This window comes from Peromyscus eremicus, chromosome 4, assembly GCF_949786415.1.
Source record: "Peromyscus eremicus chromosome 4, PerEre_H2_v1, whole genome shotgun sequence".
NCBI lineage: Eukaryota > Metazoa > Chordata > Mammalia > Rodentia > Cricetidae > Peromyscus > Peromyscus eremicus.
Genome location: NC_081419.1, coordinates 17,702,204 through 17,727,776, shown reverse-complemented (window position 1 = coordinate 17,727,776; position 25,573 = coordinate 17,702,204). Strand labels below are relative to the sequence as shown.

General features: G+C 37.4%; 2 protein-coding genes and 1 long non-coding RNA gene across 3 annotated transcripts in view; 2 read left to right on the top strand and 1 right to left on the bottom strand.

Annotated features, from left to right (window-relative positions):
* The window catches only part of LOC131907708 (low-density lipoprotein receptor-related protein 1B-like), a 439,135-nt gene that overhangs the window by 226,545 nt on the left and 187,017 nt on the right, over window positions 1-25,573 (top strand). The gene's annotated exons all lie outside the window — the stretch shown is intronic.
* The window catches only part of LOC131909095 (uncharacterized), a 198,878-nt gene that overhangs the window by 102,214 nt on the left and 71,091 nt on the right, over window positions 1-25,573 (top strand). The window contains exon 3 of the long non-coding RNA XR_009378744.1: window positions 13,146-13,313. This is a non-coding gene — a long non-coding RNA (uncharacterized LOC131909095). The remainder of the gene's footprint in view (window positions 1-13,145; window positions 13,314-25,573) is intronic.
* Window positions 165-4,010, bottom strand: LOC131909088 (kynureninase-like). The gene is made up of 3 exons (XM_059260389.1): window positions 3,415-4,010; window positions 2,032-2,262; window positions 165-332 (listed from the first exon to the last, which is right to left on the bottom strand). The coding sequence occupies exons 1-3, from the start codon at window positions 3,508-3,510 to the stop codon at window positions 201-203; spliced, it is 459 nt and encodes a 152-aa protein (XP_059116372.1). The 5' UTR covers window positions 3,511-4,010; the 3' UTR covers window positions 165-200.

Here is a 25,573-nt window from a genome sequence, read left to right as displayed (position 1 = left end):
CTACAGGCTGGAGTCATGTCATGTCATGTCTGACTGTCTAGTCTCAGAGACACTACATTCCCCAACAACACCGTCATTAAAACAGATATCAAATTTTATCTAAGTTTATATAATTATTACCAATTCTAGGCAATCAAGTTCTAGATATTTTTTAATGACTGGAATTCAATAGTAGTGAAATGAGATTTGCTTGAGTGATTCTAGAAAACATGGCTAGTTTCTGAAGAGTCAAGTATGGCAGTGAGCAGTCTGACGAACTTATAAACATCATGGAAAGAATTATAGAGAGGAACGGGGGCCACACGGATACCATCTGGTTCTCGCTTGTCACACTGGAGAGAAAAAACATAAAGCCATCATCTAAGCAATATCCACACGCAGAAATTCTACTTACATGATAAGATTCCATAGACCGTGACTTCCCTATAACACAATATATGAGCAATTTTTTTCTGTCACTGTAAGTAAAACTCTATGTCTCTGTTAGTCTAAACTTTGCTCTTAATAATGACACCAACAGTGGGTTCTCATGTGAATGTCCAAATTATGTTTCTGAAGACACTGAGCGTTATCTCTTAAAGTGGATCCTATAACCTGCTTTCCAGAGGGTAAGCCCCAGATCAGATGGATCTCTGGGACCAATGTAAATGTACAAGTGCCTTGGTGAGATTTTAGGAGCTTTATTTAAGTCTCTAATCCCTGACCATGGAGAGAGGACTTGTCTATATGTCCCTGGGACTGTTGATGTGTTTGGTAGTAGGAACAAATAATTTTACCTGGCCTAGTTATGACCATGGCCAACTTTAAGGAATGTCGATTATAGACATCAGTTAATATAGTCTGGGTATGCTATCTTGTTTAATTTCTATAATGACTCTTTGTAGTGTTATTAAACTCAGAATAAATATGGGAAATCTCAAGCCAAAGGAGCATGGATTTCCTGAGAGCACAGAGCTTGGGAGGGCCTCAGCTTGGTTTGCAATGCTGTTACTATAACATGAGCTCTGAGGCAGGGTAACTTTCTAAAGGTGTGAGTACTAATGAGTGGAATGCAGCCCAACTCATACACCTTTTTTCTTGCAACTACCTCAATAATATGTGTCAGTTCTTCCCAAAAGGCTAAGAAGGCCACCTAAACACAGGGTTTAAGCAAGAGTCAATATTCTTTGTCTCGTTCCCATTCCTCAGAAATGTCACCACATTGTTTTTGATTGAAGTGCCAAAATGAGATTAATTTAGTTTAATCAACCAAGTGAGGGTGATTAGTTTTATTTCTTTCAATAAAATATAAAAGGGTTACCTTTAACCCTGTAACTTGCATCATGTACAAGCCAAAACTGGTGAAAATTTTGTCTTCACCGAGTCTGATGAAATATATCTCTGCTTAGCTGTCAAAAAACTGAAGAAATGGGCTGGAGAGATGTCTCAGAGTTTAAGAGCACTGTCTGCTCTTCCGGAGGTCCTGAGTTCAATTCCCAGCAACCACATGGTGGCTCACATCCATCTATGATGAGATCTGGTTCCTTCTTCTGGGGTGTAGGCATATATGCAGACAGAACATTGTATATATAATAAATAAATAAATCTTTAAAAAACTGAGGAAATAATGTAAGACTATTTTTCTTTTTTTTTTTTTTTTTTTTGGTTTTTCGAGACAGGGTTTCTCTATGTAGCTTTTCGCCTTTCCTGGAACTCACTTGGTAGCCCAGGCTGGCCTCGAACTCACAGAGATCCACCTGGCTCTGCCTCCCAAGTGCTGGGATTAAAGGCGTGCGCCACCACCGCCCGGCCAAGACTATTTTTCAAAAGCAGGATTTGTCGTGTATTCCATTTGATCAGAAACAACAGAGGGCCCTTCTGGCTATCCCTCAGCAGAGTGCTGAGTGCTGAGTTGGTGTTTGACTTATCCTGACTGGCTAATGGGAATGATATGTAATAAAGGGTGAACTGAGGAACACAATACTCATCCCAAATTGGAGCCCAAAGAGAAACTGTGGTTCAGTGCAAGACAGAAACTGATCATATACTCACAACGACTCCTCTTTTTTCGAGTTCCTCAAAAACGCCTTTCCTGGAAATGGAAAAGGTCAGTGTTAACTGGCAGCCTCGGTCCTCTGCTCTGGACGGGGTGATGATGTTCACAACGGGCCCCTTGTTTTCTGTGTTCTCTTTGCTGTGGTATTGTTTGAGCATGTATTCCAGATAGCCTGTCAGCAGAATGGATTTTCTCCTCAGCGCTGTCATAGTTGCTTTCTGAAAGAGCTGAGAATAACAATCAGATTAGCAGTGGCTTCTGGGTCAAAGAGAAGCGAAAGTTAAATGTAAATCACACAGAAAAAAGGAAATTCCAATTTTTGAACTATTAAAAAAACACATTTTAGAACATCTTCTCTCCATGGAAACATGCTATCTTTTAATGCTTTATCATTAGGTAAAGCTTCCATGCAGAAAATATATGCAAAATGCCATTTAAACAATGTTTGCAAGAGGAGAATATTTTTGCTTCAGACCATTCAACTGTTGTCTGTAGTTTGGTCCACAGACCACTCAAAACAAGACAAATATATTTGTAAATGAGGTTCCTGGTATTGTCCACAGTGTCTTGGTGATCACTACATTTTCCCAAGTCAGTACTGTTTTGTTGTTGTTCGTTTGTTTTCTGAGACAGGGTTTTTCTGTCTAGCTCTGACTGTCCTGGAACTTGCTCTGTAGACCAGGCTGTCCTTGAACTCAGAGATCCAGCTGCCCCTGCCTCCTGAGTGCTCGGATTAAAGGTGTGATTCACCACCACCCAGCTTATATTGTTAAAAGTTAAATTATGAAGCTGATTTTCTCAGGGAAGCTAATAATGTGGCATAAATACTTATTGTTGCTGAGGAGTTTAGTCACCACCACCTTCCACTGCTCCTTTCCTTGCAAAACTCTAGTACTTGTGTAAAATACTGTCATTTGCTGTCTGATGGGCCTATCACAATGAGTGACAAGGGTTTACAGTGATTGGTGTAGTAATGTTATGGGCCATAACAGACATGCTTTTCTGTCTTGTTTAAAAATGTATCCTCCATGTAAGAACTGGGGGAAATGTTAACAGCATGATGTATATGGCATGCCATTTAATGTCCTTTGCTATAACATGAGCCAAAATATCAAGAACAAATATGGGTGGTGTCATTTAGTGGTATCTGGGTTTTATCAAGACATAAACAGCATGTGTGAGAAGGCATTCTAATCAGACTTGAAACAGTAAGCAAAGATTTCTCTGGATCTACAGTGTATGAAGTATGGATTTGCTAGGATTGTGAGTCAGCGAAGATCCAGCCGCAGGCAGAGACTGATGGTTACTCTAGATCTTCTGTCTGTGCCTAAGGCCGGGAAACTGCTGAAGGGAAATATGTTTGAAATGAGTGAATGCACCTGTTCCAGGCAGAGGCAGCTGCACACCGAAGCAGCTGCGGGCAGAGGCAGGTGTAGGAAGGTGCTGGTGTCTTTGTAGAGATCAGGTGTCAACATCACTAGCTTCAGGACATTAGGTCCAAGCTGCTGGAAGTTTCATTACCTTGTGCAAAACAAGATGTTGGCGGGCTGGAGCTTCTGAGAAGCCAGTCAGGATTTAGGTCAGCATACTCCTTGAAGGGTAGGAGCAGATTGGCAAGGCATGGCTCGTAAGTGTTTGAAACAAGACTATGAGATACATTAGCTCAAGTTTCTCTTTGGATATTATAATATTCTAAAAATATTTTGTTTAGTAAACTATTATATAAAATTTTCTGGTTCAGTTACTGGCCCCCAAATATGCACATAGGGTAATGTGTAAAATACAGTTGCTCCTTTCCATCTGCTTCCGGAACTCTTACAAGTATCCAAACCCTTGACAACCAAATTCCATAAATATAATAGCATTGGACTTTCATGTGATCATCACACATCCTCTCACACACTATAATACTTAAGGATCCTGCTAACACAGCACAACTGCTGTGGAGCTACTTGTAAACACTGTATCATCTGGATATAATGACAAGGAAAACACAGGTCTGTGTGAGGAGAATGTTTTCCCCTGAATATGACTCCATGAATGAAGACCCCATGCATAGGGAGAGCAAGTTGTCCACTTTTAATAATTCATTTATATCAACAGGTAAAAGAATCTCTTGGAGACTATTAGCTAGCATTTCTTGTGTTCTTAAAAAAGATGAGGCATTTGCTTTTACTGATTTCTTTTATAACTAAAACATCTTTGTGTTCAATGTCAACCCATTTTATCTTTTATATTACAAAATGGTTTACTCTTCCACAGAAAAATAAATATAAAATTATTTTCCCGCTTTACAGCCACAGCAAGAGTGGCTGTGGTCTTTCTAGTCACAGTTCCTGTTACCTGTGACCTGACAATAAGCAATGTGAACAAGGAAGAGTTTATGCCTGCTAACAGTTCTAGTCACACTGTGTCCACCTTCAGGAACAGGGCAGACTGGAAGCTGGGACACACTATAAAATTCCAAGGCCTGCCCTTATGTTCAGCTTCCTCCAGCAGAACTCCACCTCCTTTTAAGATGGTTTCTTGAGCTGGGGACCAGACACTCAAATACCCGAATCTGTGGGGACCACATTCAAACCACAACATAGCCTGAGCCTTCCTATAGTGTCCTCACAGAGCTGAGAAGTAGGTTCTGAAGTCCTGCATTGAAGAGAGCTGCGGATGGGCTCAGGGCTGGAATGCTTGCCTAAAGTCCAAGGGGCTTCATCCTCAGCCTGGAAAAACAAAACAAAACAAAAACAAAAACAAAAGAACCCAAAGATGAGTTGATGGGAGTTAGGGAAATATAACATGTGCCTGCTTTCCTTGTTGCTTTTTTTTTTTTTTTACTTCATTCGTTCAAGAATCAAAGAAGAAATTTTTTTAAAGAGGAAGTTGAAAAATACAATTTTACCTGGCGGTGGTGGTGAACGCCTTTAATCCCAGCACTTGGGAGGCACAAGCAGGAAGATTTCTGTAAGTTCAAGGCCAGCCTAGTCTACAGAGTTAGTTCTAGGACAGCCAAAGCTATACAAAGAAACCCTGTCTCAAAACAAACAAACAAACAACAAAAAAGAAAGAAAAATACAATTTTAAAATCTTATAGCTTTTAAAAGAATTCTTGGCAGGTTTCTCTATTTGCTTTATTTTGTTGTTACTGTGTAAAATGAACATAAGACTAGGAAGGTTAGATCTTCAAGCTAGGGTGAGGTTTGATCTTCAAGGTAGAAGGTTAGACCCTCAAGGAAGAAGGCTAGACTCTCAAGGTAGAAGGTTAGATCCTTCAAGGAGTAAAACCATGTAGAATGCTGAGTATTCCATTGTTCGGATTTTTTTCTCTTAAATTCTTTTTTATTTTCCTTTTATTTCTCTTTTTTCCTGCATTCCCTTCCCTTTCTTTCTCCTTTCTTTCTCTCATTTCTTCCTTCTTTATTCATTTTTTTTTTTGAGACAGGGTCTTCCTATGCAGCCCTGGTGGGCCTGGAGCTCACAGATATTCATTCACCTGTCTCTGCCTCTGCCTCCTGAGTGCTGGGACATAAGGAGTGAGCCACGAAGCCTACCTGGCTTCTATTAAATTTTCAAACTTGGATCCTGAAGCCTTGTGAAGAAGCACCTCGCATTTGTCCTTGCTGCTGTCTTGGGCTTCATCACCCTGCAGTCAACCTGAATACTTAGCTTGTGTTTTTGAATAGTTATTGTAGCTTATACCATAACAATAAATTTATATATTGAGCAGATGTAGAAATTGTACACTTACTGATATATAAAAATATGAACATTAAGTATAAAATACATAAAAATTGCAACTCAGTGGTCAGAAGACTGTAGAAACTTCTGAAATTCTCTGCTCCAAACATCTTCATTACAAAAATGGAGCAATATACTCAGGAGCAGCTGTGCTTGTTCGAGGTCATCCATAGTGTCTGGTGTGGAATGGAGTGTGGGCTTCTTCCCAGTCTCCTTCTCTTCCTGCTCAGCCACAGTGTATTTTAAGTGGTGGTGTGAATGACTACTACCCAGCAGTGGACAGGAAGTGGCAGTTCGAAACTGATGACAGGAGATACTTTAACAATATCAGCTGAGCAAATGTAGTTGCACACAAAGTCATAAGTGATGTATTTTTTAAAGATGTATGTAAGCATTGGGTGGGGGCGTGCGTGCTGTGGTGCACATGTGGAGGTCGGAGAACAACATTGCCACTTGTGTTCTCTCCTTCCACCTTTATCTACACAGGTCCCCTGGTTTGTGCAGCAAGCACTTACACGCTGAGACATCTCTCTGTCCCTGTCCAGTTGATCTTTAAGTGTAGAATCCTCCAGTTGTTTTTCAAGTATATAGAACAGTTTTGAAAGGAAGGTAGACAAGACAAACTGGTTAAAGCATTTGTTTCTTTCATTTAAATATCGGTCATATTTTAGTAAGGTGCATGCCCTCCCACTCTCGCTCTCTTCCCATCTCTTTTGTCCTTTTCTGTCCCAGCTTGCCTTCCCTATCTCCGCTCTTCTCTCACTGATCAGCCTTTCTCACGTTGAACCCCCCCCCCCTTCTTACGTTGTTTCCTTCCCCATGACACTTCACCTTTCTTGTCTCCACAGCATGGCTGGCTCTCCCCCAGAACCAAACAAACAAAACTTATAAACAAGTAAAACCAAGGAGTTTAATTTGCCCATGCTTACTGACGTGGCTCAGAAATACAGGGGGATTAGTATATCAGAGAATGGGAATGGGAATTGTGTGTTATTTTGGGATTTTAAACCTTTGCCATTTAAAATGTGGAGGAAAAATTTCAAAACCACTTTAGCCCAAACAAAGCTTGAGTAGTATATTCAACAATAATAATCAAAGAAGAGGCTGTAAGTTTGGGAGGGGCATGGGGTGAATTGGAGGAGGGGCTAGAGGGAGAGAAAGGAAGAAACTGGCAAAATTATATTGTAATTAAAATTTCTAAAAATTAAAACTAAAAAGGGGGAAGGATCATTTGGCCAGAACACAGCCTAGGTAGTGAATGGCAGCAACTGGAGTCCAGAAGGACTGTGTGTCCTGCTGCAGGCGGCTGCTAAGGTTCTTTGGTAGGTTTAAGTCTAGGTTTTAAAGGGGAAGATCAGTCAGTCCTCGAGTCTGAGAATGGAAAGTTGGTGCAGGTGGCTCTAATCCAGCACAGTAGACCAGTGGTAGGATAAAGGACAGTCTGCCACCTTGTGTGCAGATAGTTTGCTAAAGTGAGTGGGGCTGGGTGTGGCCCCAGGGGCTAGAATCACCCCACTCCAAAGGTGGAGAGAGCTGAGTTGGAGGTTATCTTGTCTTAAAAAAAAAAAAAAAAGACAATTTTGGAATATACGGATCAGAAATCAGAAGCTATGAGCTAAATACTAGGACTCTCTAGCTCCCTAGGGTATGTCTTGGTTGCTTCCATACTTAGCCCTTCAGTTAAAACCTTGCAAACTGAGATGACACTTGCTGTTTTCAAATTGCTAAACAAGTTTTCTCCTCATGGATACTAGTTATTAAATACTATTAGACAACTACTAAATATCATTACACAAAGTACTAAACAGGCTTGTCCTCCAAAAGACTTTAAAAAGTGTTACACTGGCCGAAAAACAATCTTGTCATTTGATCTATTTTCTGTCAAAACAAAACAGTCCCAAAAGGTGAAAACAGCACATGCTCCATCTAGTGGTCAAACTGAGTAGGTGCTTCCTAAACTAGGATGAAATGAGAAAGACAATTATCACTATCTAGTGGTGAAGATGTACAAAAACAGGAATTTGATACTGCCACCCAGTGGCCATAATGAGAAACTACTATATTTTTGGTTTAGAAGAGATATCATTTCTTTAAAACCCCTCTCGAGGGGGAAGAACGGGGGAATCCGTGGCTGATGTGTGGACCTGAATTGTATTGCAAAATAAAAATAAAAATTAAAAAAACCCTTTCAAGCTCAAATCCTGCACAACAGCTTTCCTAAAATATCATGAATTAGATGGTTTTAGAAGGCATTAAAAAACAAATACAAATCTTTATTTGGCTAGGAGGTATCTGTTTAAGCATTTGTTTAAAGAGGTATGATTTTTAATACATTTCAGTCAAATGTATTCAATTGATATATGTATCAATATTATGTATATAACTTTGGAAATGTATTATTTTGTGAGTAGGGGTGTTTTGTCTGTATGCATGTGTATGCATATGCCACATGTGTGTATGACGCCCACAGAGGTTAGAAGAGGGCATTGGATTCCCTGGGACTGGAGTTACAGACAGTTGTGAGTTGTCATGTGAGTGTCTGAAATCAAACCCAAGTCCTGTGGAAATACAGCCAGTATTCTTAACCCATGAGCCTCTTCTCTAGCTCCAAATTATATAATTTTAATTACTTGATGAGTAATAGTTATGTATAATATATTTACTTGAATGAATTTAGAATATCACTAACAGTTTGGGTTTCTAGATATGTTCATTTTTCTGTATCTACTTTTTGTATACATACATATCTATAAACCTAAATGATTTTATAAATATTAATATTGTGTAAAATCAATGTAGACAAATGTATGAATTCATTTAAAAGAAAATACTGAGTGATTATACTAGAAATTATGCATGGATACAATGCCGTAGACATCTCAATAAGAAAAATATCTACCCGGTTTAGTGAGGCCACCTTACCCTATGTATGGTTTCCCTAATTCTTCAGTTATCTTATGAAGTTAGCCTCCTGTTACTTTTTTACAGGGCACTTTAGTGATTCCTCAGCTTGTTGAACTAGAAGTACCAAGATATCTAGATGTCACAACAATGCCTGCCAATTCCTCAATAAATACCAGCTACTTGAGTGAATTAAATTAGAATTCAATGTTCCACGCTCATTTGGTTTGTGGAAAGGTGAACATTGACTCTGTCAAGTCCACACACATCTCAGGAGAACAGCAAAAGACGTGTCTCCCCATGTCGGGCACAATTAACAAATAAAACAAATTTAAGGTCATAGTAATAATCACTGTCCCAGTAGGAAATGCTGCCTTTTCTCCATTGTTTGTTGGAAAATGACAGGAACTTTTTGATTAGCAGAAACTCTTTAGGACCCGTGACAACCAGGTGAGGTACGCAGGAAGGATGTGGGAAGGCAGAAGCCCAGGTTCCTTACCTCTAAACTAGCGTGCAAGGGACAGACCAACAAAATGGGAGGGTTGGAAATTCGGAATCCATTGGCCCCAGGGATTAACTGCAGTTCTGAAAAATTAGTATAACATCATTATTTACAACATACTTTAAAGAAGGGCTTACAACTATAAAGAAGTCAATATTGAAAGAGTAAGACTTAAAACCATATTCCCCCCTCCATGGTATTCCTGAACTATGTAAAAGAAACTCAATGGAGGGAAAAATCTGATGTATTTTCACTCCACAGCAATTCCTATGACTTGGGCTCAGCCCCGTCAGCTAGCACCCTCACAGGAAGATAAAAATCATCCAAACCCTACCCTCTCTCTTCCTGGTTCCAAGACAGTGTTTCCTTTTTACTCTATGCTTTAAAAATATTATGAATGTCATGTCATGAGAGAGAACATCAAGATGTGAAGGCATGTGATCCTGAGTCACCTGAAGGCAGAGAGATGAATGAAATGACTCACGAAGGTGGTTTTAGCTCTAGGAGTTTTATTAGGTCACATGGATTTCTTAGGAAAAGGAGAGGAGATTTATAAAAAAAAATCTGTCTATGTGTGGTGAGCCAAAAAATAAAGTTGTACCCCCTAACTCAATTAAGTACATTGAACTGATGCAAGTTAAACCTAATAACATTGGTGTGGCCAGAAATTCATTTAAAACTAAGAAAAAAATGTTAAATTTCTTTGGAAATTTATCAAGCCTTGGGCTAGCTGAAATAAAACCAGCAGGCAAAGTCCAATCCATTACATGGTTTTAAATCATTTTAAGTAAAGGCTTATTGGACAACCATCTCGGTGACTTCTATGAGCCTCTATGGCTGCATTAGCACTACATTACCAAGCTGAGCAGAACAGCTTCCGTCTCACAGCAAGAGAGCCAGTTCTGTTCTTGACCTAATCAAATCTCCTCTCGACGGGTAAGAAACCTCACCTCAGTTGAAGTGACTGGCATGAAGCTAACAGGTTAGCAGTGTGGCTTCTGATTTAACTAGGCTTGTCTTTCAGGACTCTGTGACCTGGGTACTGCCAATTTAAAGACATATAAAGAGTTCCAAAGATCTGGACACATACAAAAACCCCTGAATTTATGCTTAATTGGAAAATGGATGCCTCCAGTGTTGTAGAAGACTAGAGCACAGTCCTGGGAAAAAGGAAGAGGGCAGATGTGACCCTTGTGCGTGGCAGCTTACTACCCATTGACATAGCTGCTTATAGGGATTCTTACTCTTTGGTATGTGGCAAATGTCACAGCAAGGGAATATTTGGAACAAGAATAAAATGGAACATTTGTTAAAAGGGCTGTAGCATGCCATTGGCTTTGTAATTTTGAGTTTAACTTACTCTTAAAGCAAACACTGAAGTCCACATTATTCACATTAAATATGTGGAACAGAACAAACAATGACTGGCATTATCACAAAACTATTAAGCAGCAAATTGGGATTGACATTCATGTTTCTCTGGCTCTGGCCTCAATCACCAAATGGCCCCATCTTCCCTGCCTGTGTTTTGGCCATTCCTACTCGGGAATCTGACCAAGCCACATGAGCCACAGGCTAGATTTCACTTCCTTTAATCTCTCTTCAAAGGGATAAAATACAAAATCATGCTAAATCTATAAACACTTAGCCTTACATACTGAAATGTCATTTCTTATTTTGGAAGCCACAGTGACATTTTCAAAATGCATTCTCCATGGGGCATGTCTATTACATGGAATACAAAGTCAGTTGAAAATTAGAATAAAGTCAAAACAAAATTGCATATGATAAAGTTGAATATACTTACTGTTATCCATCTTAAATCTTGTAGTGAGTTCATGGCCAAACCATCCCACTAACCTAAAATATAAGATAACAATAGGCGTTTGGTCTACAACACTACTGCAGTTGATTTAGGGATTTTGTGGCCAGTATATTAAAATAAATTGTGGTGCAAGTTAGCAAATACTTAAATATATAAATGTTATACAATAGAATAAGACACTATCAAAAATGAGGAGAATTTAATTTTCTCACATTATTTATTTCATTTTAGTAGAGTAAAATACAGTTATATAATATTTTCTTATACAATGATTTTTTTAATCTCTTAAATGATTTAGAAGAACATTCATGGGGGTTTTGTTTTTAAATGACAAAACAAAGCTTAAATGCTAAAGTTACCTACTAGTCCATGATATTTTACAGTAGAATCCTAGAAAGCTGGCCTAGCAAAACTTGATAGTGTGCTGAGGGTATTTGAATAATTTCCTAAAGAAATGTCTTCCTTCAGTTTGAACTTAGTTTACACTGAATGTATTTGAATGAGCCAGATAGAAAATATAGATCATATAGGAAAAAATCATGTATGCCTCTGTTAGCTGGAAAACAGGATGAAACAATTTAGAGTAAACAAACAAACAAACAAACAAACTTTGAGAAAAGCACAATGCTCCCAATCATGAGTTTTCTGTGAACAATGTTTTCCATGATATCCTGTCAACTTGATTAGATACAATGATCAGGAGATGAGCAAGCACAGCCTTTGGTATACCACAGGGGTTCATCAGACATAGAAACTGATCATGAAGGCTCTACTCTAATCAGTGGTCTAGTCTACTTAAATCATTTTAAGTAAAGGCTTATTGGTGGCCTCAAACTTTGAATACTTGGCAGAACTGTGGAAGGTGGAGCCTCATTGGAGGAAGAGGGCACTGTGGGCACTGTGTGTAGCTTTGGCCCTTTCCAGTTACTCTTCTCCTTGCCTCCTGGGTTCCAGGAGGTGAGACACCTTTCTCTACTATGACCTTCCTCTATGAGACTCTGCCTCACCGTGGGCCCAAGGGCAATGGAGTCCCCTGACCATGAACTAGAACCTGCCACTGAGATGCGGACTAATTCAGTTGAATTCTTCCTCCCAGGTGTTTGTCACATAAGCTGACTGGCACAGCATTGTCATTGCAATGCTGTTGGAATGAAGACTATGACACTTACTTTTGGAACTTGGAGAAATGTTTATCAATTTATACATAATAAATGCATGAAAATAAAACAGACTTTGAAATGTAGAAATACTTAAAAGAGTTTACTGTCTAATTTTGTAAATAATATCCAACAAGCTTTAAAAAATATAGAATACACATTAAATGAGTAAGCAAAGTACTGGCAAAAGAAACATCTTCAGACAAAAGGAACTGGATAGAATACATAAAAGCCAGCCTTACATCGTGTGCTACATGATTATTGTGATTTAAAACACCCCAGAGTAAAGAAAATACATTTGTATATTTTCATTATTTTTATTTTTATTTATGTTTTATTTTTGTCTATGCATGTGTGCATACTTGTCTGTATGTACACCATGCATGTGGGTATCCATGGTGGTCAGAAGACGACACTGAATCTCCTGGAACTGGAGTTACAGACAGTGGTGAGCAGTTCCATGTAGTTGTTGGGACCTGAACCCAGGTCTACTGGAAGAACAGCAAGTGCTCTTAATCCTTGAGCCACCTCTAACCCTATTTTCAGTATTTTAAAATTATTTTTTAAGTATAAATGAAAGAAGAAAATATAAAGTAAAACATACTAGATTCGTAAACACTTAAAATCCTGTATTAGAAAGGTAGACCAAATTAAAGAGAAAATGACAGATAGGGAAATGCTCTTGCTATTTTTGAGTGATTTCATAAAGAGTATTGTTTTTTATTTTTTATTTCTCAGAGAGAGAGAATAACAAAATATTCCAAGAGCTATGTTTTCCTAAACAAAGCACAAATTTGACCAAAGAGGATATGCAAATGTGCCCCCATTCATCAAAATAAATAACAAATCTCAATCTCACAAATAAAGAGAAAATTTCAAATAACGGAAGAATTAAACCATGTTTAAGGCACTCAATTGACAACATGCTATAAAACTTGGGATGCCTATTTTTGCCAAGCATTCAAAGAGAGACAATCTTTCCTCTTTGTTTAGTGATATGGATTACAAGCATTCATGCCTTTCTGAAAGAGGACTTGACAAAATGCATGGAAGATAGCAGTAGCAACATGAAGAATCTACATGAAACTCAAGAAAAGTAGCAACACCATGCACAGATGGAAATCACAAGCTGCAGAAGCTGCGGAACTGGCTACCAAAAAGGTAATGGAAAATAGACAGCAATTGAATCAATAAATGTGAAAAAGCATAGTGAATGATATTCAGTGTGATGTGAAAATACCAAGGGAAAATGTAGGGAATGTAGCAGTGTCTAGAAGCAACAAATAGTGCCCCTGAGGAAAGTGACCAGCCTCACAGCCCAGAGGAGATCCTGGGACTTCTGTAGCAATTTGCAAGTTGTGCAAAGAGCTCCCAGCTTGTAGCTCCCTAGATTGGGGTGGCCATCTTGGTGACAGTACTGTTTTGAGTTACCCCTGCTTCTGTAAGAAACCTTTTACCCATACTCCTGTTATTAACTCCAATGAAAACTCACTGTTTTACAAAGTTGACTTTGGTTCAAATGTTACTCTGATTTATTGTGTGTTCTCTTTCTGGGGTGAATAGATGTGCATGCCCATGCAAGTGTATGTGTGTGTGTGTGTGTGTGTGTGTGTGTGTGTGTGTGTTTGTGTGTGATGACTTCTTAGGAAAAGTTTCACACAAAACATATATCTTAGAAATGTGACAGATGAAAATGAGCTTGTAGAACTGAATTTGAAAAGAAAACAGGACATGTGAAAGAAGTAATGAATGGTTCGGAAGGAATGTGAGGAGAGGAGGGGAAAAGAGAAAAGAACAGAAGTGAGCAGCAGGACAAAGATGCAAAGGAAGAAAGATCTAATGCATCTTACTTATAGAAAAAGTGGTCATTATTGGCCCCAAAGAAGGAAATTGACAGGGTTCTCTGTGTACCTCTGGCTGTCCTGGAGCTTGCTCTGTAGACCAGGCTGGGCTTGAACTCACAGAAATCCACATGCTTCTGTCTCCTGAGTGCTGGGATTAAAGGCATGCATGACCACCACCTGGCTTATTTCAACAGAACTTTATTGAATAAAGACTGATTTGAATTTTTATATTGAAACAATGCAATGGCATCTGAGTGATCCAGACCACAGTGACCAACCTGCATATTAGAACTCTAGTTTATAAGGAGTTCAGAAAGGAAAGGAAGTCAGAGCAAAGGGTGATGGTGTCTAGGCAGAAGGAAGAAGAAACATGCCAAACCCACCATTATTCAATGGAAGGGAACAACAGAATTTTTTTTAAAAGAAAATTTTAAATAAAATCCTAAGAATCAGAAGGTTTTGCTTAAAAACAGTAAATAGAAAAGCAAGGTGTGTTGAAATGCTCTTTTAAAAGCTCTTAACACAGCAGAACACAATGTTAAACAACACTGAATAAAGCCCAGACACAGCTATCATAGTAATAAATGCCAGTGGGTTCAGGGAGCATCTTGAAGTCAGCAGTGGTCAGGAGATTCTATTTCCATAGGAAAATGGAAGACAATGCAATAAAACAAAAACAAAAAATGTTATGTGCAGGGTTAGTCACAAATAAGGAAAACGTAGTTTATCATGAAGCAGAGATTACCTAATTTTTTTTTAAAGATTTATTTATTATGTATACTGAAGAGGGTGCCAGATCTTATTACAGATGGTTGTGAGCCGCCACGTGGGTGCTGGGAACTGAACTCAGGACCTCTGGAAGAGAAGTCGGTGCTCTTAACCTCTCAGCCATCTCTCCAGACCCTACCTAAAATATTTTAAAACATCAATAAAATGAGCACTTTTCTAAAAGAAGGTTATTTATTTAACTTAATCCAAGAAAGGAAAAAATCTAAACCAAAAGATTTCACAGAACTAGAAAACATTATAAAAACATAAAGTCATTAAAGAAAACCTATCTCACTACTGTTTTGGAGTAGATAAATCTCAAAATTATTTATTCCCATCCATCAAAAACTATTCGATTAGACAGAAAGCATTTGAAAAATTACTATTTTGTAAGAGCAATGTAATATCAATATAAACCTAAGTTAGAATGACAAATATAAAATATGCTGGGACACTTTGCTCAGCCTGGGTGAAGGGAGGAGGGGACTGGACCTGCCTTGACTGAATCTACCAGGCTGAGCTGACTCCCCAGGGGAGTCCTTGCCCTGGAGGAGATCAGAATGGGGAGTGGACTGGGGGGAGGGCGGGAGGGGGGGGGTGGCGGCGGCGGGAGGAGGGAGGACAGGGGAATCTGTGGCTGATATGTAAAATTAAATTAATTATAAAATTAAAAAATAATAAAATATCACCACATTTCAGCACAATACACAAAAAGAATGGCAACTATAAAATCAAACTAATCTTAAATGTAATAATAATACATAGTCACAAAGAATTTGAACTTTGCAGAGAAACACCAAAACTTCCAGCATAAATTAAAAGAGTTTATAGATGAAAAAAATTAGGGAAAGGAGGTAAATTATCACTACTTTCAAGTTATGTAATTTTGTACTTGGTAAGAACAAGTTGATCATTTAATATAATAGTTTTTATGTAATTATTACAAAAATAAAATTTTAAATACATACTTGCATTAATACACAGATATATTGCCAAGAAACATGGAAGGCCTACATTTCTAAACCACTCAAAAAGGATATAATTAGTAATCAATATCAAAAGGAAACCAATTACCCTTGAGTTGATGTACAAATTTGAAATGAGTCACATAAAAATGCAAGCAAGCTTGCTTTTATTTATGAAAAGTGAAGCTGACTCAAATGTCACATGGAAAACAAACACACTAAGAAATCTCTTTGTGAAAAACATGATGACAGGGAATATTTGTGGAAGATTTTACTATTTGTGAAAGTTCCCATCCAAAACAGCATACACTATGTCAACAAGTGAATAAATACATAATTCATTGTGTAATAAAACTAAAAAGTATCTTGAGATTGTTTCTGCAGAACAACCAACTAGGAAAGATTGTTTAAGTAACCTTCCAAACAATCATTTTCAATTTATATCACAAAGGATTAGCCAACCTAAAACTTTACTCATTTTATGTACATAAGCATTCTGTCTGCACATATGTCTGCAACACATACATCTAGTGCCTTCAGAGACCAGAAGACAGCACGCAATTCCCTGCAGCTGGAGTTTCAGATGGTTGTTAGCCACCTTGTGGGTGCTGGGAACCAAACCTAGGTCCTGTGGAAGAGTAGCAAGTACTCTTAACCACTTAGCCCTCTTAATATGTATGTAGAGGCAGTATTCAACCGTAAGGGAAGAAGGAAATCCTGCAGTTTATGACACGATAGGAATGGGGGACATTATGTTAAGTGAAACAAAACATGCACAGAAAGACAAACATGATGCCACTAACATATAAAATGTTAATGACCTGTTTTCAAATACATTTAGAGGGGAGTGGTGATTAGCAGAGTTTGCAAAGAGTGAAGGAAGAGGTGAAGGAAAGTTGATCCATTGGTAATACATTAAAATCAGGCAGGACAAAGAAATTTTGGCGCCACACTGCACCATAGGTTGATTACACACTGCAATTGAGCATAGTATTTCTCAACAAGCTAGAAAAGGAATATAAGTGGTTTTGCCACAAAAAAACTGTAAGTGTGTGAGACAAACACAGCTAACCTGAGCATTTTAAAATGTGCACATGCATCAAATCACTTTGTAGTTTTAATATTTACAATATGTGTGCTTTTATGTATCAGTTCAAGTTAATCTAAGCTTTCTAGAAAGTCAAAGTGCAAAATAACTCAGTGAGAATGGACAAAGGGTGATAGGCATTCCATAGCCGGAGCCCTGGCCTTGGGAAGTAGAGACAGTAGAGAGCGAAAGTCAGAGGCAGCCTCAGCAACATAGAGAGTTTCAGGCCACCCATGCTAGAGGTGAAGATCCTGTCTTAGAGAAGAGTGAGGAGAGAGAGAGAGAGAGAGAGAGAGAGAGAGAGAGAGAGAGAGAGAGAGAGAAGAAAAGTGTAAGAAAGAAAAGAGGAGAGCACAGACAAATAAACCAGGAAGGCCAAAGTGTATAAAAATGTCAGTGTTGTTTCAAAAGTTGTCTTAAACGTCAGAATGCCAGCTTTCCATTTAGTGATGTCATTATTAATTATAGTTATAAAAAGCATAATTCATCCATCAGATTAAAAAATGAAAAGTTTGTTTATGCCCTCTATTGGTATAAATGTGACAAAAACAATAATCCCCACATGTTATTGTAGGAGTATTATGAGATGTGCACCAGAGGAAAGGAGAGGAATAGTGACTACAAAAGTTATGAATATTTATACTATTGACTTGGCAAACACACATCTAAGAATTATTTTTCTGGAAAAATATAGTGTGAAGCAAGTTACATGTAAGTATAGACACAACATCTTCTCAGTAACTGTTCAAGACTTAAAGAAATACTTCTTTAACTGGGAATTTGGTTTTGTAAATTATAGAAACATGCAGTTAGTAAGTTAAAAGTGAGGCAAAGAACCGGATGTGCTAATAAGGAATGACTACAAGTTATACAAAATCAAGAAAGATGAGGAGTATCCACAGTATATATTGATCATATTTAATAATTGCTTGTTCATTTGCTTTTGTTTTCTCTCCAGCTAGAATATAAATTTGTGAGTTCAGGGACTTGACTATGTTGTAGGTCAGAGTATGTGTGTGGTGTGATGTGTCCTAAATGATCAATACAGGAAGCACAAGTAGGAAAACTGAGTCACCTTGGGGTGGGAAAGGGGCTCTTCTGGGGTAGGTAAGCAACAATATGGGTCTATTTTAGCAGAGAAGGAAGGAAAGACTAGGAGAGAGAGGCAGAGAAGCACGACAGAGGCACATCATTTCAGTAAAGTGACTTTCCCAAGTAGAGCACTCGGTGAGTAAAATTCACAGCCTTGGCCACCATTTGAAGTGCAATTGGCATGTGGTGAAGAAGCATTCATAGAAATTTACTCAATACTTTTAAAATTTGTTTTTATTTTAACTTTTAAAATTCTTCATTTAAACTGGAGCCCAAAGGCAGGTATACTTGTCAAAAGATTTATTATTACATTTATTTATTTACTTATTTTTTTGTGTGGAAGGGTATGGACTTGTGTGCCACAGTGTCTTGTAGAGTTCAGAAGAAGGATTCAATTTTCTTTTCTCTTCTACCATATGAGTCCGAGGGATTGAACTCTGCTCATTAGGCAGGGTAGTAAGCATCTTTATCCACTGAGTCATCTCACTAGCCTTCAAAATACTTATTCTTTTTCATGTATTTAAAATAAAAATCAGAATTTTTTTAAGTATAATGTGGGAATTGTAGACATTTCATGCAACTAGCTGAATGACATCAAGGAGGTAAAGCGGGAGAAGAAATATAATGCAATTATTTATATAAGATGATCAAGTCAATTCTAATGAGTTTATGGTTATTTAGTTTGAAAATAGTTAAGAGCTGACTGAAAGACAGACATAACAAAGTTAATTTAAAGGATGTAGCATAATCAGAGACATTTGTGGTAATGATTTATAAAATCCATGCCCACATAAAATGAAAAACAAAAACAAAAAAGAAAGAAAAAGTGTATGTCTCATTCTAATTGAAAGAATCATTACCTCTAAACATTTATAAGGGAGGTAAGAATTTCTATTTAATCTACATGATGCCCATGTTCACCTCAGCCCCACAGCAAACATTTTATAAAATATTTCAATAGAAGTTTGTTTTGATAAAATTTATTCTAGAATTGTTATTAGATTAATAGCTTAAATGATAGTGTTTGAGAAATGTTAAGGAAAATGTACAAGAGATAAAATTTATTGCAGAATGAAGGAACTTGGTAAAGTTTTTGGCAAAAGCATGAACTTGGAATTGCTTTCATTTTTTTACAGCTTGAAAATGTAGAAAACATTGATTTATTAGGTAGAATTATTTCTTTTGTAGCACATATCATGATAGTATATGAGCCTTATGCACTCAAAGCTATCAAATTTACCTCTTGGCATTTTCTTGAAAAGTTTCACTCTGAGACACAGTGGTGGAAAAATACAGTAACATGTTTCTTCATTTCATCTTTAGTGGGATCAAAATAAAAATTGGGAGCAATATTTCAATCTTTCCTTACTTAGCAAGCTTTCTTTCATTTTTGTGTATTCACTAAAGAACTGAGTACTTGTCATCTCTGTGTATGTGATAATATTAAAAATTCAAGAGTATGAGTTACGATGGTTTCTGTTTGTGTTTAACAAGGACATCAAAGACGTACTGTTCAGCATAGTATCACAGGAGGAAATGATAACTTGTCTTGAGTATACACAATGACATGTTCATAACAGAAATATGAACAAAAGACTATACCAAAGGGGAAATGTTCTCTTCTTTATAGTTAAACTCGGTGCTGGTTCTAAACAATAATCAAAAGAAAATTATTGTGTTACACACCAGAACCTTTGGGATACATCGAACCCTGGCCTAAGATAAAAAGCTATAGCTAAGCTGAAAGTGCTCACGTAAAAGTATCAGCGAGATGGCAAGTAAATAACCTAGTGATACATCTCAAAACTATAGGAAAACAAGACAAAATCAAACCCAAATGCAGCTGATGGCAAGAAATAATAATAAAGACCAGGACAAAAACTAATGGAATCAAGACTAAAAGAACAATAAACAGAATTATCAATTGAATAGCTGCTTCTTTGGAGAAACTTATAAGATTAGCAAATTCCTAGCCAAACTAACACAAATAGAGAACTCTAAGTTAATAAAATAACTGATGAGAGGGGAGACATTACATCTAATGAATTAGAAAATCTAGAAGAAATGAAAAAAATTCAAAATGTATATTGTCAGACATGATCCAAGAATGGAGGGAGCTGTGTGAGGAGATTTCTGAGTGATTGTGAGAAAATGCTAAGAAACCAAGACAAGAGTCTCATGACCTCAATTTCTTCAAAAACACAAAATTGTTTTTGGATTATGCTTTAGTTATCCTTCCAGATACAGTGGATAGGAGTGAGTTTACTTCAGATTATTCATTACAACTGGCTATTGTTATTTATTTATATGCCTTTATGGAAAAACATGTTTTTGCTGCATGTGGCCTACCCACCACCTGTGGCTTGCCCTTGTGATTGTATACTTTAGTCATGTGATGCTTCTTCACCCTCAGAGTATAAATTATCCAATGCTTTGAATAAAGTTGGCTATTGCATGAGACCAGTCCACCTCATTTATCTGCTTCATTTTCCCAAGTCCCACTGCCTCTAGAGCAGTAAACAGTATATGACCACTAAAATTAAAGTCAGAAGGATATAGAATCCAGAAGAATATAAATGTATGGGTATGTTTAAGTTGCTTAAACATTCCCATAACTAACAATGAAATTGAAGCAGTGGTTAAACATCAGTTCACAAATAAAAGCACAGGAGGGGATGTATTTACTGATGAATTCTACCTACCAATATGATATATCTAACTAATACTAATACTTGTCAAAGTGTTCCACAAAATAGAGAGACCAGTGCCAAACCCATTCTACAAAGTCAGTATTACTTTGATACCAAAATTTGATGTAGACATAACCAAAAAAGGAAATTACAAAAGAATATCCTTGATTAAAATAGGTGTAAACATTCTTCACAAAAAGACTTGCACACTTTATTCAAGATCACATTAATAATATCACATGTTAGTTCAACATAATCAAATCAGGAAATGTAATACACTTTATTAATAGACTGATAGATAGAAATCAAATAATCGTGTCAATAGATTCAGAAAAGACATTTGAGGAAATGTAGTATTATTCATTTTTATTTTATTTTGTCACAAGTGCTTGTCTGCACTCATGAACACAAGTGCATCATGTGCATGTCTGGTCATCTTCTGGAGGTTCAAAGAAGGCATTGGATTCCCTGGAACTGTAGTTATAGGTAGTTGTGAGCTGCCATTTGGGTTCTGGGACTCAAACTCAGGTCCTCTGCAAGTGCAGTAAGCACTCTTAAGCATGGAGACATCTTTCCATTCTCTCAATATTTCTTTAGGATAAAACTTACCCTAGACTAGACTAGGAATAAAACCTCAACATAATAAAGACCGTAGACAACAAACCTACAAATAATGTTATACTAAATTGGGAAAATCCAAGAGCATCTGGGAGGCATAGATGATGTCCATTCTCTCCACACTTATTCATCATACTTCTCAGAGTCTTAGGCAGAGGAAAAAAAGAAAAATATATGAAAGACACAATGGTTGGAAAGGAAATTGTTAAACTATCTCTACCTGCTGATAATGTGATTCTACACTTAAAAGACCCATGAACTCATAGGGAAACTTTCAGATCTCATAAACATGTTCGAAAGGTACAGGATATAAAATGAGAATACAAAATCTATAGCTTCTAGATATGTTAATCAAGAGTTTGCTGATAAGGAAGGTAGGAAAAGTATCTCATTTCCAACAGCTTTGAAAACATCTGGGAATAGAGCTAACCAAAGATAAGAAAGACCTATATAAGAAAAGCCTGAAGACACTGAAAAAAATAAAACAAGAATACAGTAGATGATGGCACAGTTAGTATTATAAAATGGATATACTAGTAAAATAATCTACAAATTCAATGGCATATTCATTAAAATTTGAAATTTTTAAATAATGAAATTTTCATAGAATTAGAAAAACATCCTAATATTAATATGAAAATGTGAAGACCATGGATAGCCAAAGGAATCCTAAGCAGAAAGAACATAGTCAGATGCACCACATTACCTGACTTCAGATTATACAATAGTGACAAGAACAGCATAGTACTGGCACAAAAATAAACATGTAGACCAATGAAATAAAACAGATGGCCCAGAGATAAACCAACACATCTATGGACACCTAACGTTTGACAAGGATATAAAAAACATACTGGAAAAAAATGACAACTTACTCAATAAAAGGCATCAGCAAAACTGGATATCCACTTGCAGAAGAATGAAATTACACATATGAATCTCAGGCTGTACAAAACTCAATTCAAAGTGGGCCAAAGGCTTCAATTTAAAACCCCAAACATCGCATCACTAGAGGAAAGGTAGAGAAAACTTGCCAGGATTCAGGTACAGACAAGAACTTTCTGAATGAATCCCAATAACACAGCAAGTATCTCCTATAATTTACAATAGGATCACATCAGATTAGAAAGAGTTTGCACATTAAAAGAAACTATGAACCAGCTGGACAGCCTACAGGATGAGAGAAAATCTTTACCAGCTATACTTCAGAGAAGGGGTTACAATCTAGAATAATTTTTTTTAACCTGCAAAAAAAGGAATGAACACCCATAGAAATATGCCAATAAATAAGTGGGCCAGTGATCTTAACAGGCAGATCTTGAAAGAAAAAAAATCAAATGACCAACTAATATACTTAGCTATATAGGAAATGTAAATTAAAACTACTTTGAAATTCCATCTTACTCAACTCAAAGTGGTCATCACCAAGAAAACTGACAACATATGCTAATGAGGATGTGGGGAAAGAGGAGCCCTTATTTACTGTTGGAGAGAGTATAAACTTGTGCAGCCATTCTGGAAGTCATTCTGGAATGTTCTCAAACAACTATAAATAGAACTATTGTATAATATAGCAATACTACTCCTGAACATTTTCCCAAAAGACTCTATACCCTACCATGGCGATAGTTGTAGACATATTTACTCTTCTACTTACAATAGGAAAAAATCAAATTACATTTAAAAGTTACTAGAAAATGAAAATATGATACATACACACATTGGAATATTATTAACTATAAAGAAAAATTAAATGATAAAATATTGGTGACAATGCATAGAACTGACAACATTATAATAAGTGAGGTGACCCAGGTTCTGAAAGACAAATGCTGCATGTTCTCTCTCACATGCACACCATACCTTCTATTTTTTTGTATGTGGTATTTATATGAGAGTGAATGGGGGGTAATGCTATTAGAGGGAGCTCATGAGAGGAGAAAAGGGGGCTTGAAAGGGGAAAGGATGTGTGCTGATGAGTTTTCAGTCAACTCAACCCAAGCTAGGGTCACTTGGGAAGATGGAACCTCAATTGAGAAAACACTCCCTACAGATTGTCCTGTGGGCAAGCTAGTAAGCAACACTCCTCCATGATTTCTGTCTCCAGGTTGCTGTCTATGACTTCCTTTCATGATGGATTATGATTGGGACATGCAAACTGAAATAAGCCTTTTCCTCCCCAAGTTGCTTTTGGTCATGGTGTTTCATTACAGCAATAGAAACCCTGAATAAGAAAGAAATTGGTTCCAGTTCATAGAGTAATTCTTTGATAGACCTGACCATGTGTTTTGAGGAAGTGTCTCAGGGTACCTATTGCTGTGATGAAACACCACAACCAAGAAGCAAGTTGAGGAGGAAAGGGTTTATTTGGCTTATACTTCTATATCACTGTTCATCATTGAAAGAAGTCAGAGCAGGAATTCAAGCTGGTGAAGAACCTGGAGGCAGGAGCTAATGAAGTGGCAATGGAGGGTGTTGTGGGATAATGCTTTTGTACAATGGTTTAATAAAACACTAATTGGCCAGTAGCCAGGCAGGAAGTATAGGGGGGATAAGCAGATAAGGAGAATTCTGGGAAGAGGAAGGCTGAGTGAGGAAACTCCAGCCTGCCATTCTGGGAGCAGCATGTAATGACACACAGGTAAAGCCACGTGGCGATTTATAGATTAACAGAAATGGGCTGAGTTTAAGTGTAGGAGCTAGTCATTGGTAGGCCTGAGTTAATGGCTGAGCAGTTTTTTAATTAATATAAGCCTCTGTCTTCTTACTTGGGTCTGAGTGGTTACCGGACCAGGCAGGACACAGAAATTTTATAATTTTATAAGTGGCTGTGGGACCTTGGTGCCAGGCAAGCACAGGAAAACTTCAGCTACAGGAGGCTTGCTCCTTATAGTTTGTACAGCCTTTCTTATAGAACCCAGGACCTCTGCCCAGGCATGGCACTACACACAATGGGTTGGATCCTCCCCATTAATCACTAATTAAGAAAATGCCTTACAGGCCTGCCTGCAACCTGGACTTAGGAAAACATTTTTTATATTGAAGTTCCCTCCTTTCAGATGACTTAAGCTTGTGTCAAGTTGAAATAAAACTATTCAGCACAGGAAGCTTGTGGAAGGACTTTGGAACCTTTGGGGGAGAAAAACAATTTAGTGCAAACACTTGGTGAGTTATGAAAACTGCTGAGAGCTAAGGAGAAGAAAGAGCTTGTGAAGTTCCAGAGGGACACAAAGACTCTCCTATGGCTATTTGTGAGATATTTTGAGTTAATAATTTGTGGTTCTGGTCTCTGGGACTGAAGAATCAGCCATAAATAACAAGATATCAGTACCACTACAGTGAAATCTTCACTTTACTGGCCAATTGATGCTGGTTGACTTGATCGAGAAATTAATGGTGATTAAGAACACATCAGTAGGCTGGAGAGATGACTCAGAGGTTAAGAGCACTGGCTGTTCTTCCAGAGGTCCTGAGTTTAATTCCCAGCACCCACATGGTGGCTCACAACCATCTATAATGAGATCTGGTGCCCTCTTCTGGCATGCATCATTGCCTGACTTCTCTGGTTGTTAGTAATTTTACTTCAAAATGGAGAGACCTAGCTGTGTGTGACAGGACATGCCTATAATTCCAACACTGAGAGATCGAAGTAGGAGGATCAGGAGTTCAAGACCAACCTCAGCTACAAAGCATAACAAGTTTGAGGCCAGACATGATACTCTGTCTCGGAACAATAAAGAACATCTCTTGACACTTGAATTAGTAAACTTGAGTGAGTAATTTCACTCATACAGTCTACCTTGAAGCTTTTACAGATGGACTCAGGACTGTTTAAAGGGTTTTAAAGATATAGAACACAAACAAAAATATAATTATTTAGAAGATATCCAGACTCCAAATGTATCACACAGAATCTAGCAGAGTTCACCAATTAGAATTAGGAAAATAAACAAACCAAAACCAAAACCAAAAACAAAACAACAACAACAACAAAAAAAAAATGGAGCACTAAAGAGATGCAGTCTAGTGACATCTTGGCATACACTCTACCAATCTACAGATGTAAAGCCAGTGAAGTAAAATTAAAATCATGTTAGTAATCAACTAACAACACAACAGACTCACAAATAATTCCTTAAAATTGAACTGAACAATCATAAATAAAATGCAGTATCATGGTATTTGAAGTCTTCATTGAAAAAATCTTTCATGAAAAATTAAAAATTAAACAGAGGATGGCTTTCTTAAAAAATAAAGGAATTGGGGGAAAGAAAGTGTTGGAAGAAAGCCAAAAATTTCTTTGACCATCATAAAAAAAAAGAGCAGCAAATAAATGCAAACCAATGGAAAGCATGGC

Bases quoted from the DNA above. Each gene is read 5' to 3' on its own strand.
- LOC131909088 (XM_059260389.1), bottom strand. From the start codon at position 3,510: ATGTTGACACCTGATCTCTACAAAGACACCAGCACCTTCCTACACCTG. The intron at 2,263-3,414 runs GTGCATTCACTC...TGTTATTCTCAG, and splicing joins GCTGCCTCTGCCTGGAACAG to CTCTTTCAGAAAGCAACTAT. The intron at 333-2,031 runs GTGAGTATATGA...TTTTCTCTCCAG, and splicing joins TCGAAAAAAGAGGAGTCGTT to TGTGACAAGCGAGAACCAGA.